General features: G+C 46.6%; 1 protein-coding gene across 4 annotated transcripts; it reads left to right on the top strand.

The window, feature by feature from the left end:
• Positions 1 to 163: 163 nt before the first annotated feature.
• Positions 164 to 15,332, top strand: CCNH (cyclin H). 4 transcript variants are annotated; one of them, XM_032973968.2, is made up of 10 exons: positions 164 to 342; positions 6,525 to 6,656; positions 7,876 to 7,998; positions 8,125 to 8,198; positions 9,193 to 9,406; positions 10,215 to 10,378; positions 11,194 to 11,264; positions 12,765 to 12,882; positions 13,324 to 13,393; positions 14,392 to 15,332. In XM_032973968.2, exons 2-10 carry the CDS (start codon positions 6,540 to 6,542, stop codon positions 14,428 to 14,430), a joined length of 990 nt encoding a protein of 329 aa, XP_032829859.2. In that variant the 5' UTR covers positions 164 to 342; positions 6,525 to 6,539; the 3' UTR covers positions 14,431 to 15,332. The 4 variants fall into 4 exon arrangements, with proteins under 4 accessions (XP_032829859.2, XP_032829860.2, XP_032829858.2 ...); XM_032973969.2 differs by having other exon boundaries at positions 6,522 to 6,656; positions 10,239 to 10,378; XM_032973967.2 differs by having other exon boundaries at positions 165 to 342; positions 6,522 to 6,656.
• The last annotated feature ends 1,188 nt before the right edge of the window (positions 15,333 to 16,520 follow it).

Below are 16,520 nucleotides of genomic sequence, written 5' to 3'. Positions count from 1 at the left end.
TCCTGCATTCACGAAAGCTTTAAGTCAAGCTATGCCCCACGTGTTATTTTATTTTATCAATTTATTATTTTATTCTCATTCTACGTTACTTTACCGAAAGAACCAAAGAATATGCCCCACGTTGTTTCGCGTTTGTGTGGAAGCCTGGCCCGGAACCAAAACCTCCGTGCCGCGCGTTTCCCCCGGACGACTTCAGGGGTTGCACCCACGTTGTTGCCGTAGTAAATGTAGGAATAAGGCCGTCCTGGCAATCGTAACTTATTTCTTTCTTATCGTCGTCCAAATTAAAGACGAAGACGCCCAGCGTTCGGAACTCAACAAAACGCTCGCCCCTTTTTGCGGGTAAAGTGAGCTCTACGCATTATTCTCTCGCTGCTTAAGTTCTGCTGTGGGGTTGGGGTGGTTTGTGCTGTGTGTGCTGTATGTGCGTGGTGATGGGGAGCGGTGGTGCAGCGGTTAGCGCTACGCTGCGCTACGAACCCGGCGAACCGAGTTCGATTCCCGCTCACGGCCAACACCGGTGACGATTATCTAAATCGGTTCTGGGCCTCCCCTAGGTAGACTCAGCCTCAAACGAGTACCTGTTGCGGTGTGTAAACATCGCCACTGTGGGAGACAAAGGCGGCCGGGCGTGGTGCTGGCCACCCCCTCGTGTGCCGTGCCGGCCTTCGTAGAGTGCTGCTCGCTAACAGCACTTGCCCCAACAGTCTGTTACAGGCTACACGGGGGTCTTTATCTTTGCTGCTGCTGCTGCTGCTGCGAGCAAAATCAATTTGCTCGGCTCGGCGAGGCCTCTGCCCTCGATCGTCGCAACGCGTGGCCTGAACCCTGGAAATGCCCCTGCGCTCGCAAGTTACGCGAGTACGACTTGAACGTCGACTCAAGCCGCGTGGTGACTGTGGGAGTCTCGCCGCCGCCGTCGGGATTCAGGGGCCATTCCATTCCCCTCCTCTTCCCCAATGCCGTGCACGCCCGTGAGGGCCGCTCGACCATACTTCACCACTGGGGTCAAGTGGTGACCCCCAGCGCGTGTTGCGCCGTGCACGGGGTTTGGGAACGGCGCGCGCGCCGACCACGTGAGCCACCCGCCCCGCCTCGCGCATTAAGATTATTATATAATAGTTTATTATATAATAGTTTATTATGTATTAGTTTATTATATAATACTTTATTATGTATTTATTATGTATTAGTTTATTATATAATAATATAGGAATAATGCGCCTTCGTTTTGCCACGTGTGGGGTTTTCCTTATAAGACGGGTGGCGATAAGGGCGTCATCCAGCAGCGGATAATGATTATGTTTGTGCTGTGATGTACAGGAGAGAGTGCGTGAGCCGAACAAGCTCTTGCACAACTCTTAACTTGTAACACGACTCTTAAACCCCGACCGCACGAACCTTCATCTCTACCAAGTCATATCTCTAAACTGTAACATGCCATAAATTAAAGCTAAATACTTAGAACCATAACCACAATTACCAGCCACACTAACTATTCCTCACCTAAACCGCACGATTCACACCAAAGGTTAACATTTACGCTCAGCTGTCACCCCCCCCCCCGTGCCCATAACCCAACCATATTTTTTTTTACTATTACACGATTTTATTTAACTCACTCTGTTGTTGTATCCTCAAATCTTGTAACTCAATTTTAACCCACTTCCCAATGTGGTATCGACTGCAAACTTTGTATACGTATGTCATACTGATGACAATACTATATTCTATAATAATAAAAAAAATATCGTCTTTGGTTCTTTCGGTAAAGTCACGTAGAATGAGAATAAAATAATAAATTGATAAAATAAAATAACACAATAATATTCTCACGACGTTTCGGCCACAACACAAGCGGCCTTCATCAGGTGAAGGGAGCGAGACTGTCTGGTAGGACAGCGCTGGAGTGAGAGAGCCACGTTCAGATCACGGCTTTTAAGCTGTGTGAGAGGAACAAAGAGCCTTGACGAAGGAATTAGCATAAAATTTAGCATTGAAAAGGCTGAATGATTAGCTTGTGACTGGTCACAGAAATAGCTATGTTAAAAGTTAAAGCATACACATCCGCAGAGGCACCCATTGTTAAAAGGAATTAGCATAGAATTTAGCATTGAAATAGCTAAATTAAGGCATTCGCTTGTAACTGCTACAGAAATAGTTACGTTGAAGTCAGAGCATACACATTCACCGAGGCACTTAGTACAAATCAAAACAGGAGAATTTAGCATTGAAATAACTAGGCGAATTTAGCATTGAAATAACTGGGTGATTTGCTGGTGACTGGTCACAGAAATGACTAACCCATCTGAGCTATTCACAGTACTATATAGTGAACCAATAAAAACTAAAATATAAATTACCTTCATGTTATCAATAAACTCTATATTCTCCAATCAGCTAAGCTACCAACCATAAGTCGTTATATATCACAATGCTATATGGCGAAAAAATGGGTGGATTCTTACCCTCAAATTTCCGTACCACGGATAGCTACGGGCCCCGTTCAGATGGACGAGTTCGTCCATGGTCGGAACAGAGGAGGGGGAGAGAGACAGCTGCGAAGCCCTAGTATACTCCATGTTGTAAACCATACCATTAACCGTGGTGTGAGAGGTATTAAGAGGCAATGCTGGCGAAAGAGCTGCGGTCTGAAGGTCATCGTAAAATTACAATTAATTAAGAACAGAAATGATTTAACACATCTTTCCAGTGGTTACTAAGCCTGAATCCATCTTCTCGGTTGAAATTGTCTCTGTGCTTGTATATGTGAATGGCCTCATGAACGAATCTCTCATGGTAGCCAGTTGGTTTGCAAAGAACCTCCGTCTTGGAGAAGTCAATGTCATGTGAGCCCACTGAATTGTAACAGTGATCTGCCACGGCAGAGGAGTTCGTCTTACCGTGTTTCAAGTCTGCTTTATGTTCGCGGATGCGGTCCGAGATATGTCTTTTGGTTTCTCCAATGTAGCTACTACCACAAAGGCACTTTAGTTTGTAAACGCCCGGGTACTGTATGTCTGGAAGAGCATCTTTTACAGATGGAACTAAATCACGGATTTTGTGTACTGTGTTGAATCGGACCTGGATCTTGTGTTTATTCAGGATTTTGGAGATCTTTTTAGTGACCCCTGCAATGTAGGGTAAGGTGATGGTTTTGAGTGGCTCCACAAGAGGATCCTTCTTCATGACTGGAGTGATGGCTTTGCGGATTGTGTAGTCGGAGTAGCCATTAGCCCTGAGAGCCTGGTGTACGTGCTTGAGTTCACTGGTAATGTGTTCCTGGTCGGAAATGCATTGGGCTCTATGGTATAGAGTCTTGATGAGGCAGTTCTTCTGGGATGGATGGTGGTGGGAATCCGGTTTCAAGTAAGCATCTGTATGGGTAGCTTTCCTGTAGACAGAGTGGCTCATTGAACCATCATGTCTCCTTTTAATTAAGACATCCAGAAAGGGTAGTTTGCCATCTTTTTCGACCTCCATGGTAAATCTGATGGCTGGGTGTATGGAATTGATGTGGTCGCGGAATTGGTCTAGAGCAGGCTGGCCATGTGGCCAAATGACAAAGGTGTCATCAACGTACCTCTTCCATAAGGTCGGGCGTAGAGTGGCAGTCTGGATGGCGTCAGTTTCAAATTTTTCCATGAATACGTTGGCTACAACCGGAGAAAGGGGGGAGCCCATTGGGGTGCCCTCAGTTTGTTTGTAGAAAGTTCCATTCCAGGTGAAGTATGTGTTGGTTAAGCAATGTCTTACCAGGGGGGGTACATCAGTATGCAGTCCTTGATGAACCAGGTCTTCAATGATAGCGATGGTGTCAGGTACCGGGACTTTGGTGAACAAGGACACCACATCAAAACTGACAAGCAGGTCGTTTGGGGACAGGGAAATGTCTTTGATTGTCGATACCAGGTGAGTAGAATTTAGTACCGCAGAGGTGGTTTTTCCAGTGAAAGGTCGCAGTATATCAGCCAGAAAACGTGCCAGTTTGTAGGTGGGGGAGCTGATAGTAGAGACGATGGGACGAAGGGGTGTATCTTCTTTGTGTATCTTTGGAAGGCCATATAATCTTGGTGGTCTGGCAGCAGAGGGTTTCAACAAGAACTGTTTGTTCTCATCAATTAATGCTGTTGAATCAGAGATAATTTTGTTCGTTTTGGTGACCAGGCTGTTGGTGGGATCTCTTTTTATTTTTGTATAGCTGCCATCGTTGAGTAGTTCTTGAATTTTGTTGTTATATTCTGTTTTGTCCATGATGACAGTGGCATTGCCTTTGTCGGCTGAGAGAACGACAATATCATCCCTCTTTTTTAATTGAGATAATTCAAAACGTTCGTCTTTGCTGATGTTGCTAGGTGGCAACTTAGCGTTTTTGAGGGTTGCAGCGATTTCAGATCTTGCTACGTCTGCAGAGATGTGACTCAAGCCCTTGAGTGCAACGTCGACATGGGCAATGATATCATTAACCGGTAAGTGTCTCGGTGTGACAGCAAAGTTTAGACCTTTAGCTAAAACGGATTTCAGACCATCAGAAATGGAACTGTTACTGCGATTAATTACGACTTTGTTGACGTCTATCTTTTCGGTGTGTGGATCCGATTTTTTGCTGGAGAGGTGATTGAATTTGGAAATCAAATTGTCCCTACATTTGTTCGACATAGTGGCAGCCGAAGAGGTAGTCATATTGTCTACATGTTCCCAATCCGATGTAGACATTGTTGCTGTCAATTTTAAGTGTGATTTGTAGAGTGTCTTGTCTAACTGATCGAGTTCGGTGCGTGTAAGTCTGATTTTTTCCGAGATAAGAGCGAAGCTAGTTCTAGCTAGAATTCGTTTTGCATTGAGAGAAGTTGCAACAGCAGAGGTTAGTGTAAATGCGGTTGGTATTACCTTAGAGTCGCGGCATCTCTTCAGAAAGGTGAGAGACTCGATTAGTTGAGCCTTCTTATCCCGAAGTCTGTTGAATGATCTTAAGGATGTGTGGAATCCCTCCCCGTAGAGGCGGTTAAATTTCGATTTAAAGCTTTCGTGACTGCAATGATTCATCTTCTTTGGTTCTTTCGGTAAAGTCACGTAGAATGAGAATAAAATAATAAATTGATAAAATAAAATAACACAATAATATTCTCACGACGTTTCGGCCACAACACAAGCGGCCTTCATCAGGTGAAGGGAGCGAGACTGTCTGGTAGGACAGCGCTGGAGTGAGAGAGCCACGTTCAGATCACGGCTTTCAACCGAGAAGATGGATTCAGGCTTAGTAACCACTGGAAAGATGTGTTAAATCATTTCTGTTCTTAATTAATTGTAATTTTACGATGACCTTCAGACCGCAGCTCTTTCGCCAGCATTGCCTCTTAATACCTCTCACACCACGGTTAATGGTATGGTTTACAACATGGAGTATACTAGGGCTTCGCAGCTGTCTCTCTCCCCCTCCTCTGTTCCGACCATGGACGAACTCGTCCGTCTGAACGGGGCCCGTAGCTATCCGTGGTACGGAAATTTGAGGGTAAGAATCCACCCATTTTTTCGCCATATAGCATTGTGATATATAACGACTTATGGTTGGTAGCTTAGCTGATTGGAGAATATAGAGTTTATTGATAACATGAAGGTAATTTATATTTTAGTTTTTATTGGTTCACTATATAGTACTGTGAATAGCTCAGATGGGTTAGTCATTTCTGTGACCAGTCACCAGCAAATCACCCAGTTATTTCAATGCTAAATTCGCCTAGTTATTTCAATGCTAAATTCTCCTGTTTTGATTTGTACTAAGTGCCTCGGTGAATGTGTATGCTCTGACTTCAACGTAACTATTTCTGTAGCAGTTACAAGCGAATGCCTTAATTTAGCTATTTCAATGCTAAATTCTATGCTAATTCCTTTTAACAATGGGTGCCTCTGCGGATGTGTATGCTTTAACTTTTAACATAGCTATTTCTGTGACCAGTCACAAGCTAATCATTCAGCCTTTTCAATGCTAAATTTTATGCTAATTCCTTCGTCAAGGCTCTTTGTTCCTCTCACACAGCTTAAAAGCCGTGATCTGAACGTGGCTCTCTCACTCCAGCGCTGTCCTACCAGACAGTCTCGCTCCCTTCACCTGATGAAGGCCGCTTGTGTTGTGGCCGAAACGTCGTGAGAATATTATTGTGTTATTTTATTTTATCAATTTATTATTTTATTCTCATTCTACGTGACTTTACCGAAAGAACCAAAGAAGATGAATCATTGCAGTCACGAAAGCTTTAAATCGAAAAAAAATATATATTTTAAAACATTATTTTGTATATTCTATGTTTCGGCTTGGCTCTAATTGTCCACGGTCAACGTGACGTTGGCTGTATATGACCACGGTCCCCTGACGTTATGGCAAGCTTCGGGGCCACTTCCTGGAGTCGTGGAGTTCTTCCATTACTAGTACGGTACATTTCGTGAAAGCGTGTTTTTAAAGAAGTTTAAAAAAAAAATGACTTTTTCACTTTTCTCTCCACCCTCCGCTCTCGTCCGCACAGCAGCGTGTGGCGGCCGCGATGTACCACAGCAGCACCCAGAAGACGCACTGGACCTTTGGGACGGAGGAGGAGATTGCGGCGTTAAGGCGGGAGGCCAACGAGAAGTTCAAGACGAAGCTCAGGAAGAATGCTAAGGTGTGGGACCCGAGTTCCCTGCATCGATGATTGAATTCAGTGATGTCTGTTCGGAGGTAGGAGAAACTAAAAAACTTGTTAAGCTACGGTAGTCCCCTCGGGTTAGCGTTTTTAATCCGTTCCACGAAAACTACGGTTAACCGAAATAGCATCGAATATATACGAATTACGTGAGTCTGCAAGGGAGTGTTTTTTTACTGCCAAAACATAAAACAATGTTAACAAAGCCAGCCGAGGTCTAAACGCTCATAAATGGGCTTTGCTGATCGGCTGAGGCATGCTCAGCCCACTTTGACAGCGCTCGGATTGGCCGAAATTGGCGCCCGCGTGCGTTAGTGAAAATTTTAACAGCCGAAACCATGGGGGTCCTATGGGAGGCAAAACATAAACCAAAAAAACCTTAACCGATGTCACTTAACCGATGGACTACTTATTATACCAGTTAAGGCCCACTGAGCTATACAGCTCTTTTTCAGAAGTGACTTGGCTATCGCAAATGATAGCCCAACGAAGTGGCTTGTCATCTGTGGAAATGTATAGCAGCCAGATACTCCCAAACGCACTTTGATTCTAAATGTGAAGGGAAAAACCGGAGGACCTAGAGAAAAATCCACGTGACGTTCGGGAGAACATGCGAACTCCAAATTTACAGGCATCAGGGTCGGGATTGACACCCACAACATCCTGTATACCAGGCGAGGTGGTTAATTGAGCTGGACAGGTGACAGGTGACTGGTGACTTCAGAGGTGGGAGACGCTGAGCCATCGCCGCTGACAACCCTGTCCTTCAAATCTGGGTTTCAGCCACCTGCGATTGTGAACCGGGTTCTCAAGTGCATTGAATTCATGGGCTCGACCAGGTCACGGACAACTGCAAAAAAGTAAATCCATCCCATTAGGTTTAGTTGTGTACTTGGGTTTGGCTACATTACAAAGTGTGCACTTGAAAAGATCTTGGAGGTAAGCTCTGTTGGTGATCACTGCCATTGGTTGTTCGCGACGAAGGGTCTCGCTGCCCTCTGTGAGATATCAAAACGGATCCTTCATCTCCACGACCTGATGCCAATAACACAATTGGGGGGAAAGATCGATTTTAATTTTTTTTATTTTGTCTCTCTGGGCCCTATGCACTTCCACGGAACCCTGAGGAATCTTCAGCAATGTGTGTGCGTCCACCCCTCCCCTGCGTGTCCACCGCTCATCCACCGCTCGCTCCCAGGGCTCCGTCAACGACTCTTTGCTTCTCTCCCCGTCGGAGGAGCTCGCCCTGTGTCGTCACTACGAGCGCTGCCTCCAAGACCTGTGCACCAAGTTCAAGCCGCCCATGCCCCGCTCCACACAGGTTCGACTCCCGCTGCAGGGCTTTGCGCCCGTGACGCCTTTGGCATGATTGTAATAACATTTGGAAAAAAGACAACTGGGATAAATAAATGACGTAACTCGTGTCTCCCATGTGTGTGACTTGCAGGCTATCGCCTGCTGCTACTTTAAGAGGTTTTATCTCAACAACTCGGTGATGGAATATCATCCACGCAACATCCTGTGAGTGTTATCACATTCCATTAGTGAGGTCAGTTCTGACAGCGGTGTGACCAGTAGTTTATGCTTCAATTTTTTTAGTAAGTAGAGCATGTGCGTGAATCAGGGTAAAATGCATAATTACCTTTAAGTGATGAGTTAATTTGATGAATGCTGAACATTCATTCGTGAATACCAACGTACGGGCTATGCATTCACATCTTAAGTACAAGGTTACTGAACAAAAACTTAAAATGTGATCGTGGGCCGCATGAAATGATAAAGCCATTGGCCATGTGAAATGAACTCACGGTCCGTATGAAATTATGCCGCAAGCCATTTGAAATAAAGTCACGGACTGAATGAAATGAAATATGAAATGAAGTCGCGCGCGATAGGTTCCTCACCCCTGCACTAACCCTAGATCCTAAACCAATCCAACCGCCCTGACACGTTGCTGATGTCGGGTCGCAGTTACAAAGTCGGCGCACGGTTCAGGTGCTTGCGGCGACGGATTATAATTATCGTTCGCAGGCCGTTTCTAAAACTAAACTAAACAATTTTTATTTTACCAGCTAAGGTCCACTGAGCTATGTAACTCTTTTTCAGAAGCAATTTGGCCACAAATTATAGCTCAACCAAGTGGTTTATCACGTGGAAATTGATGGCAGTCAAACACTCGAAACGCGTGTTTCTCAATGCGGAGGGAAAAACCGGAGGACCCGGAGAAAAATCCATGCGGCCACGGGGAGAACGTGCAAACTTCAAATATGCAACGGGCGTCAGGGTCGGATCGAACCCACGGCCTCCTGTAAACCAGGCGAGGTAGTTAACGTCTCACTACTGGTGGCGACAGGCCTCACGGAGGCCGTGTGCCACGTGGAACGGAAGTCACGGCCAGTAGGTTCCCTACTGCTTCGCGTTGGAACGGTCGCACATACTCACAATTTCCTTAAACACGTTCCCACCCCCCACCACCACCACCGCCGCCGCCACCCGGCTTCCCCTCCCGCGAAAGGCTGACGGCCGCCTTCCTGGCGTGCAAGGCGGACGAGTTCAACGTGTCGAGCGCGCAGTTTGTGGGCAACCTGCAGCAGGAGGCGGAGAGCGGGCGCGAGCAGGCGCTGCAGCTGGTGCTGGCTCACGAGCTGCTGCTCACGCAGGAGCTGCGCTTCCACCTCACGGTTCACACGCCCTACCGCCCGCTGGAGGGCTTCCTCATTCACATCAAGGTGCGGGCGATGCGGTGCCACGGAGATACACGGGCGGGCGGGCGGGCGTGCGGGCGCCACGGTGGCGAGATGTTAACTGCCTCGCCCGGTATACAGGAGGTCGTGGGTTCGTTCCCCAGCCTGACGCCTGCTGTATATTTGGAGTTTGCATGCGTCTCTCTCTCTCCCCGTGGTCAACGTGGATTTTTCTCCCGGGTCCTCCGGTTTTTCCCCTCCTTATTTCGCGTATTTGCCTGCTATAAATGTCCACGTGATAAGCCACTTTTGTCAGGCTATCATTTTTTGGCCAGGTCGCTTCTGAAAAAGATCGAAAGTTCAGTGAGCCTTACCTGGTAAAATTTTAGTTATTTTATAGTTTACGGACAGACCCCTGGTGTACACACATGTTCGCCTGCCCATTTGAGGGCTCAAATATTTTTCGGCCGTGTCCAATGTATCAGCTGGTGGAGGGTGTTGTGACACGTGTTTGGCCAGACTGTTACTCGTAATAAAAGTATTTTTGGGTTGAATTGCGTACATTTAAATGCGTCGTAAACCCACCACCGCCAGACACAGCCAATCAGTAAGGATGTCTGTGACGTTACTACTTTAGCACACCAGCGTGTTGGAGAGTAAAGTCACAAACATTTACAATTTGAGTACCGTGACATTATGCCGGTAATAACAACCAGCTCCATCAGGAAAACTGTGCCGGAATTTGTTAACAGACCGTTACGTGACCAACCCAAAAAAAAAAAAACACAAATTAAACGGCGAATCGATGTTTACCCCCTTACGCTTGTGCCGTCGACGGCACCGCCAACGGCAGACGAACTTTGCTGAAGTCGCGCAGGCCGAGGCTCTGCGTAAAGGGGCCGAGGAGTTCCTGCAGCGAGCGCTGTCGACGGACGCGTGCCTCCTCGCGAGCCCCGCGCAGATCGCCCTCGCGGCCCTCCTCACCGGAGCATCGCACACCTCCGTCTCCATCGAGCGGTGAATGCCGTCCGTAAACCCCCTTTTCCCCTGCTCCGAGACGCCTGGAAGTTGCGGGGCGGCTCCCCCGGTTGACGCCGCCGAATCTAGGAACGCGCGAGCAGTTTCAGCGTTGATTTTTTTTTTTTGGAGAGGCGTAGCGCCGCTGTTTTTAAAGATATTGTACTGCGCTCACCGCAGAGAACTGTAGTGACACAACCGCGCTCTACGATAGCTGGCGCCAAACTGTGCCACGCGCCCTCCCGCGTGGCCTTTTACTTTTGATTCTGTTCGGAATCAGTTTCGTTCTGATGACGTACATGTACATAATCAGAACGGAATCGGAAGAAAAACTGATGACGTACATGTACAGAACGGGAACGGGTTAATAACTAGGCTTTCGCGGCCAATATTATCCATAATACGGGTTTTTTTAGGTTAGATCGTGTAGATAGAAATGTGTCGTTAAACCTGGCTATCGCCTGATGAAGCTGGTTGTAATCACCAGCGAAACATCGTAGTACTCGAATTGTAAATGTTGTGGTTTTACTCTCCAACACATCGGTGTGCTGAAGTGGTAACTAATTGGCGTGTTTTGTTTACGTGACAAACCTTGCTAATTGGCCGTGTCGGGTGGTGGGCCGCTTTAACGACGCACGTTTGTATTTCCGCGATCTAACCCCCCCCAAAAAAAACCCCTGCATCATTGTGGGAGGAAACTGGAGCGCCCCGAGAAAACCCACGCGGTGTTGGGGGGTCGGGTGGGCGGGGCAACACTCAGCGGCCGCGCTCGACTCCGTGACGAACCCTCTTGTCGCCACCTCCGTTTCACGCAGATACATAAAGGAGTGTCTGTGCGGTGACGAGTTCAAGGAAGACATGACCTGTCTGATGGACACCGTGCAGAGTGAGTCTCTGCTCCCGCGGGTTTTCGAGCGAACCGTGACGACGTCGCACCGCCCCCGAATTGTCCGCAGCAGTTTTATCCCGATTGGGCCTTATCGGCGTCGCGTGGCGAGGCGTGGCGGAGTCATTTCACACAGAGAGCGGTGTACTGCCACGTGTCAGAAAACGGCCACCAAAAGCAATGACGTCGCAGGGGACCTCTCTGTCTACGCGCAGGGCACGCCGCTTATCCAGCGGTTCACCGTGGTTATGACTGCGGGGTGTATTGACACAGCGGACGTTTAAAGATCACGTGACGTTGCTCGCGAGGGTCAGGCATCGTGTGCCGCCGTCGCAGTCCAAATTGGCCAAACGTGAAAATTACCTCCGCAGGTGTATCGGTTGGGATTGCACACAGCAACAACTTTTTTACACTGTGTAAGAAAGAAATCTATATATTCTTGGTTCTTTCGGTAAAGTCACGTAGAAGGGAAACAATAAATAATAATACAAAATATATATATTTTTTAAAAATATATATTTTTTGTTCCTGGGTAGTGTTATATCATAATTGCTTATGCCTCAAAAGTACAGAAAATGGCTGTTTATTCCCTACAAACTTTGCTTTTGTGACCAGGACCATGATATTTTGAAATGTACCTATTTTCAATGAGAAAACGTGGTGTGCATTTGTGTCATTCCTTCACATAAAGTCCTGGTCACAAGAGCAAAGTTTTTGGGGAATAATAGCCATTTTCTGTACTTTTGATGCATAAGCAATTAGGAACAAAAAATCTTGTTTCATCGTGTTATCGCCCCCTGCTGTGAAAACGTGGCAGGACCTTCCAGAAAAAAATATGTACGACACTCAGTGAGGCTTTCCTCGGCTAGTAAATGCCATTTTTTTACACTCCAACTCGCCACACTCGAGTTCCAGTTTCACCAGAAGCAGAACCTGTATTTATCCTGGAAAAATCCCATTACCTATAAAGCTCAAGAAGGATTGCCCATGTTTGATCCTAGGATCTCAGTTTTGCTGGTTCAGCCCATGAGCCCAAATCAGATATTTTACTTGTCAGTCTCACCTTAGGTGGCATAACTCTTAAGTGGTTCCCGTTTCTTTGTGTGGCCAATAACAGTGAATCGTGTGATAACCACTTGACATGAGTGGGTTATGAAATAATTCACTTTTATTAGTCGTATAAATAAATTGGTACCACTAAAGATTTCTACCTTGGGTTGTACCTACCAATGGACTAAGTGTCTCTGACCCAGTCTATGACCCTTGAGCCACCCACCAATCCTCTGCTGATATCATTATATTGATACAATCAATTGGTAAAATGAATGTAAAAAAAAAATAATTTCAAGAGAGTTAACGTTAAACTTTGTGTCATATTTTGATCTGTCATTGACCTTGCTGTTGTTCCTATTGCTGTTGTTGCTATTACTGATGCTGCTGCCACTGTTGCTATCACTGCTGCTGCTGCTATCGCTGTTGCTCCTGCTGCTGCTGTTGCAGACCTCCGGAAGATGGTGAAGTGTGTGGAGCTGCCAAAAGCGGAGATGGTGGTGACCATCAAGCAGCATCTGGAGCAGTGTGCCGCTCACTGCCAGGCCCTGGGTTCACCTTGTGGCCTGTACGCCATCCCACAGCTCACGTCACGCAGTGTCTCTCTGTGTCTTTTGTACGTGTGTCCGTAAGTCCCGGTGTCTCTGTGTCTTATTTTCTGAGTGTGTTATTGTCGTCGTCGTTTCCTTTGATGTTGTTTTCTTTGTCTCTCTGTGTATCTTTGTCCCTGTGTCTTTCTTCGTGTTTCTGTGACTGTAATCCCTGTGTCGATGTCTCCCTCCATGCCTCTGTGTCTCCCTTGCTGCCTTTGTCTCTACTTGTGTACGTCTCAGTGTCTCTGTTTCCGTGTGTGTCTCTCGATTTCCAAGTCTCTCTGTGTCTGACTACCCCTGTGTGCCACCACTCCCTGCTCACCTGGGATATCCTGCGGCAATGATGACGATGCTTTGTAGATACAATGAACCACCGCACTGCGGAGCTGGTGACACGCTTTCCTGCTTTCCTTCAGGAATAAGCGCAAGACCGCTCAAGATGACCACTCGGACGGAAACATGCAGAAAAAGGCCAAACTACAAAAGGTGAACTTGGTAGACCCGTTGATTTCTCTGTAAATTCACTCACATCATTGAGTACAACGTCGCATATCCGACCGCCTGTTCCACCTGTATGGGCTAGAGTGTTTCCCCCTCACATGGCTGGGTTTGTTCCGTGCACTCTGGTTTCCTCCCAAATGTATAAAGACTCATTGATTGGCTGAAAACATCTTAATGTGTAGAGGGCCACAGAGCTTGGGCAATTGGTGGCGCCAGCTTGCCGCCTGGCTACTTCGTCTCCTGCTTAACTGCAGTTCTTGCTCATCCAGAGGGAATGAATAGGGCCCATCCAACTAGTACGTACACATGGAGGGGGGAGGGGGGGTTAACCCAAATATGTTCGCTTGCGTATGGCGGGGGTCTACTGACAATGTACGCATCGGAAACGGGGGGGGGGTGAAGCCTCGATAATAATTTGTCTACATTGGCCTTCAGATGAGTTAGATAGTCCGGCGGTGGACTCTCTCTTTGCTGAAACACGTTATTATTATTATTAATCATTGATCGTTTCTGCGTGGATTAAATATCGGCCGTTCTACAGGATTCGGGGGGGGGGGTGTGCGGGGTGCGTCAGGCGAATGTACGCAGGTGGGTGGGGAGGTGTAAAAAGTACGCGTGCGTACAGGGAGGGGGGGAGGGGTCAAGTTTTGACAGATTTTTGCGGACGTACTAAATGGATTGCCCCATACCGTGTGGTGCGTTACAAGTTGAATCATTGTTTTTTTCATAATGAAACTATGATTTTCTATACATGTTCGCAAATGTGACCTTTTCACGCACGGTAATGTGTTACTAGTCGTGTGCGCATTCACTTTTAAAAAACAAATCATTTTCTAATGTTCAAAACAGTCTGCTTTATTTAGATGATACCTCGATCCCCAGCGAGTGGGATTTGGTACGTATGTACGTTCGTTAACGTACAGAGACGTGCTTGTTTATGAAGCGTGTTTATTGTTTTGTGATTTTACATTTTTGTTTGGCAGGACGACATCTCGAGCGAGGAGGAATTTGACCTGCAGTGACGCTCGGGTGATTGAGTGTCCCATTCGGTTCCCTCTCAACACGCGACTCTCTTCTCAAACAAGCCGGGAAAGATAATCGCGACTCTCCGTTTCTTTTTTTTTGTATTTTGTACCGCGTGCTCGGTTTGACGTCCCGACGTTTTCACCCCACGCGCTTCTCCAGGGATGAATTTTGCTTCGGCTCCAGAATAAGCCCCACAACTCCGAGGTAACGAAACGTCGTCGGGCACCGTGTGCCGAACCGCACGCGGTACAACTCAAAAACGCAACAACCGAGAGCCACGCGGAGGCGCAGCCGCGAAAAACCCCGCGCAGTGGAGAAACGTTGGGTGGTATTCATCGGCTGCAACGGGGGAACGTGTCCCGTCTAAGCTCCCAGCGTGAACGCTTTCCTTGGCTAGGATCACGGGCTGCGGTGAGCACGTTTTGAATGCTCGTTTCTCAGCCTGACATTTTGTACGTTTGTATTATAAATTAATGTCGTTACTCGATTTCAGGGTTGGGAAACCGTTCCCCCCTTGGGAAGGGCATTTCAAATACCTTTCGACAAAAGTTACGTGGTTACTTTTCCTTTAGCTCGGTAAACCGTTTTCAATCAAATGCATCAAAACGAGTCTTTCAGAGATGAGCGTGATTAGCAACATGTCTTAACGAGTTGTACCTGGTTTTATTGCGGATACATTTTGTTAATATTAACAGCTGCAATGGAAACGGAAACCAGAGCCAGTGTTTGAACTTGTACTTTTTTTGAGTTTGGTGGCTTGCTATCATTGGAAAGTAGAATCGTAGAAAATGCAAGGACGAAATTAGAATTCGGCACTGCCATCTGCTGCTCACAATGTCGCCGTGCATATTTTTAAACGAATGACTGTCAAGTTGAAATTAAACAATTTCAATAACAACCTAAATTGTGGTGTGATATGTCCGGTCATAATTATTTAGTCTTGACGAACGTTATCAAAGATTCCATGAATAATCACAAATCCTGATTCGATTTAAAAATAAATGTTTTTTTATTTATTGTACTTTTATATTCTGGTGAATAGAATCAGTCTGTGGTGGTGTGAACCCACAAGCCACCGCGGTGCAAACTGGCCAGGCGGCTCAGTGGTAAAGCGAGCAGAATTCAAATCCTGCTGACTCAGTCCATCATCACACCGTAGTTGATAAAATGACTACCACTTTGTGGGGATGTATAGGGTGTGTACGGGGTTTGGTAGAGCCGGGTGGATAGAGCGGGATGATAGCCCATCGACCCTCGAGGGCCGATAAATGAACTACTACTTTGCAGTTGTTCAATGGATGGACTTTACCCCGCCATCGGAACGTGGAATTTCCACCAGCTCAGAGCAATATTCCTGTTTGTTTCGGTAAAATCACGTAGAAGGGAAACAAAATAATACAAATATAAAACAATAAAATTCTCACGACGTTTCGACTGCAACACAAGCAATCATCAGGTATGAAAACCACAGCAAGAAAATTTGAAAAAAGTGGCGGTTATTTTTAACAGCACCACGGAGAGCGATTTGGCAGTTTGTTCAGATGGACGAGTCCATCTATGTTCGGAAAAGAGGAGGGGGGAGACGAAAATAATGGATGGGGTCTGAAAGCCACCGTAAGCGTGAACAATCAAGACCCGAAATGGTTTATCAAATCCTTCCAATGATTGCTAAGCCAGAATCCATCTTCTCGGTTGAAATTGTCTCTGTGTTTGTATATGTGGATAGCCTCATGAACGAATCTCTCATGGTAGCCAGATGGCTTGCAGAGAACCTCTGTCTTGGAGAAGTCAATGTCATGTGAGCCTACTGAATTATAACAGTGATCTGCCACGGCCGAGGTGTTGGTCCTACCGTGTTTAAGGTCTGCTTTGTGTTCACGAATGCGGTCCGAGACATGTCGTTTGGTTTCTCCAATGTAAATACTACCACAGAGGCAACTTAGTTTGTAGATGCCTCTGTGGTAGTAGTTACATTGTAAAAACCAATCGACATGTCTCAGACCACATTCGTGAACACAAAGCAGACCTAAAACACGGTAGGACCAACACCTCGGCCGTGGCAGATCACTGTTATAATTCAGTAGGC

The sequence above is a fragment of the Petromyzon marinus genome, chromosome 52 (assembly GCF_048934315.1).
Source record: "Petromyzon marinus isolate PM22_M1 ecotype Great Lakes invasive population chromosome 52, UKy_Petmar_22M1.pri1.0, whole genome shotgun sequence".
NCBI lineage: Eukaryota > Metazoa > Chordata > Hyperoartia > Petromyzontiformes > Petromyzontidae > Petromyzon > Petromyzon marinus.
Note: the sequence above shows the minus strand (reverse complement) of the source record. Positions and strands in the feature narration are given on the sequence as shown.

What these genes read in the sequence shown, in the direction of transcription:
- CCNH (XM_032973968.2), top strand. Translation starts at nt 6,540, where the DNA reads ATGTACCACAGCAGCACCCAGAAGACGCACTGGACCTTTGGGACGGAG. An exon ending in TATCATCCACGCAACATCCT is followed by an intron (nt 8,199 to 9,192) that starts GTGAGTGTTATC and finishes CTCCCGCGAAAG; the next exon opens with GCTGACGGCCGCCTTCCTGG. An exon ending in TCTGATGGACACCGTGCAGA is followed by an intron (nt 11,265 to 12,764) that starts GTGAGTCTCTGC and finishes CTGCTGTTGCAG; the next exon opens with ACCTCCGGAAGATGGTGAAG.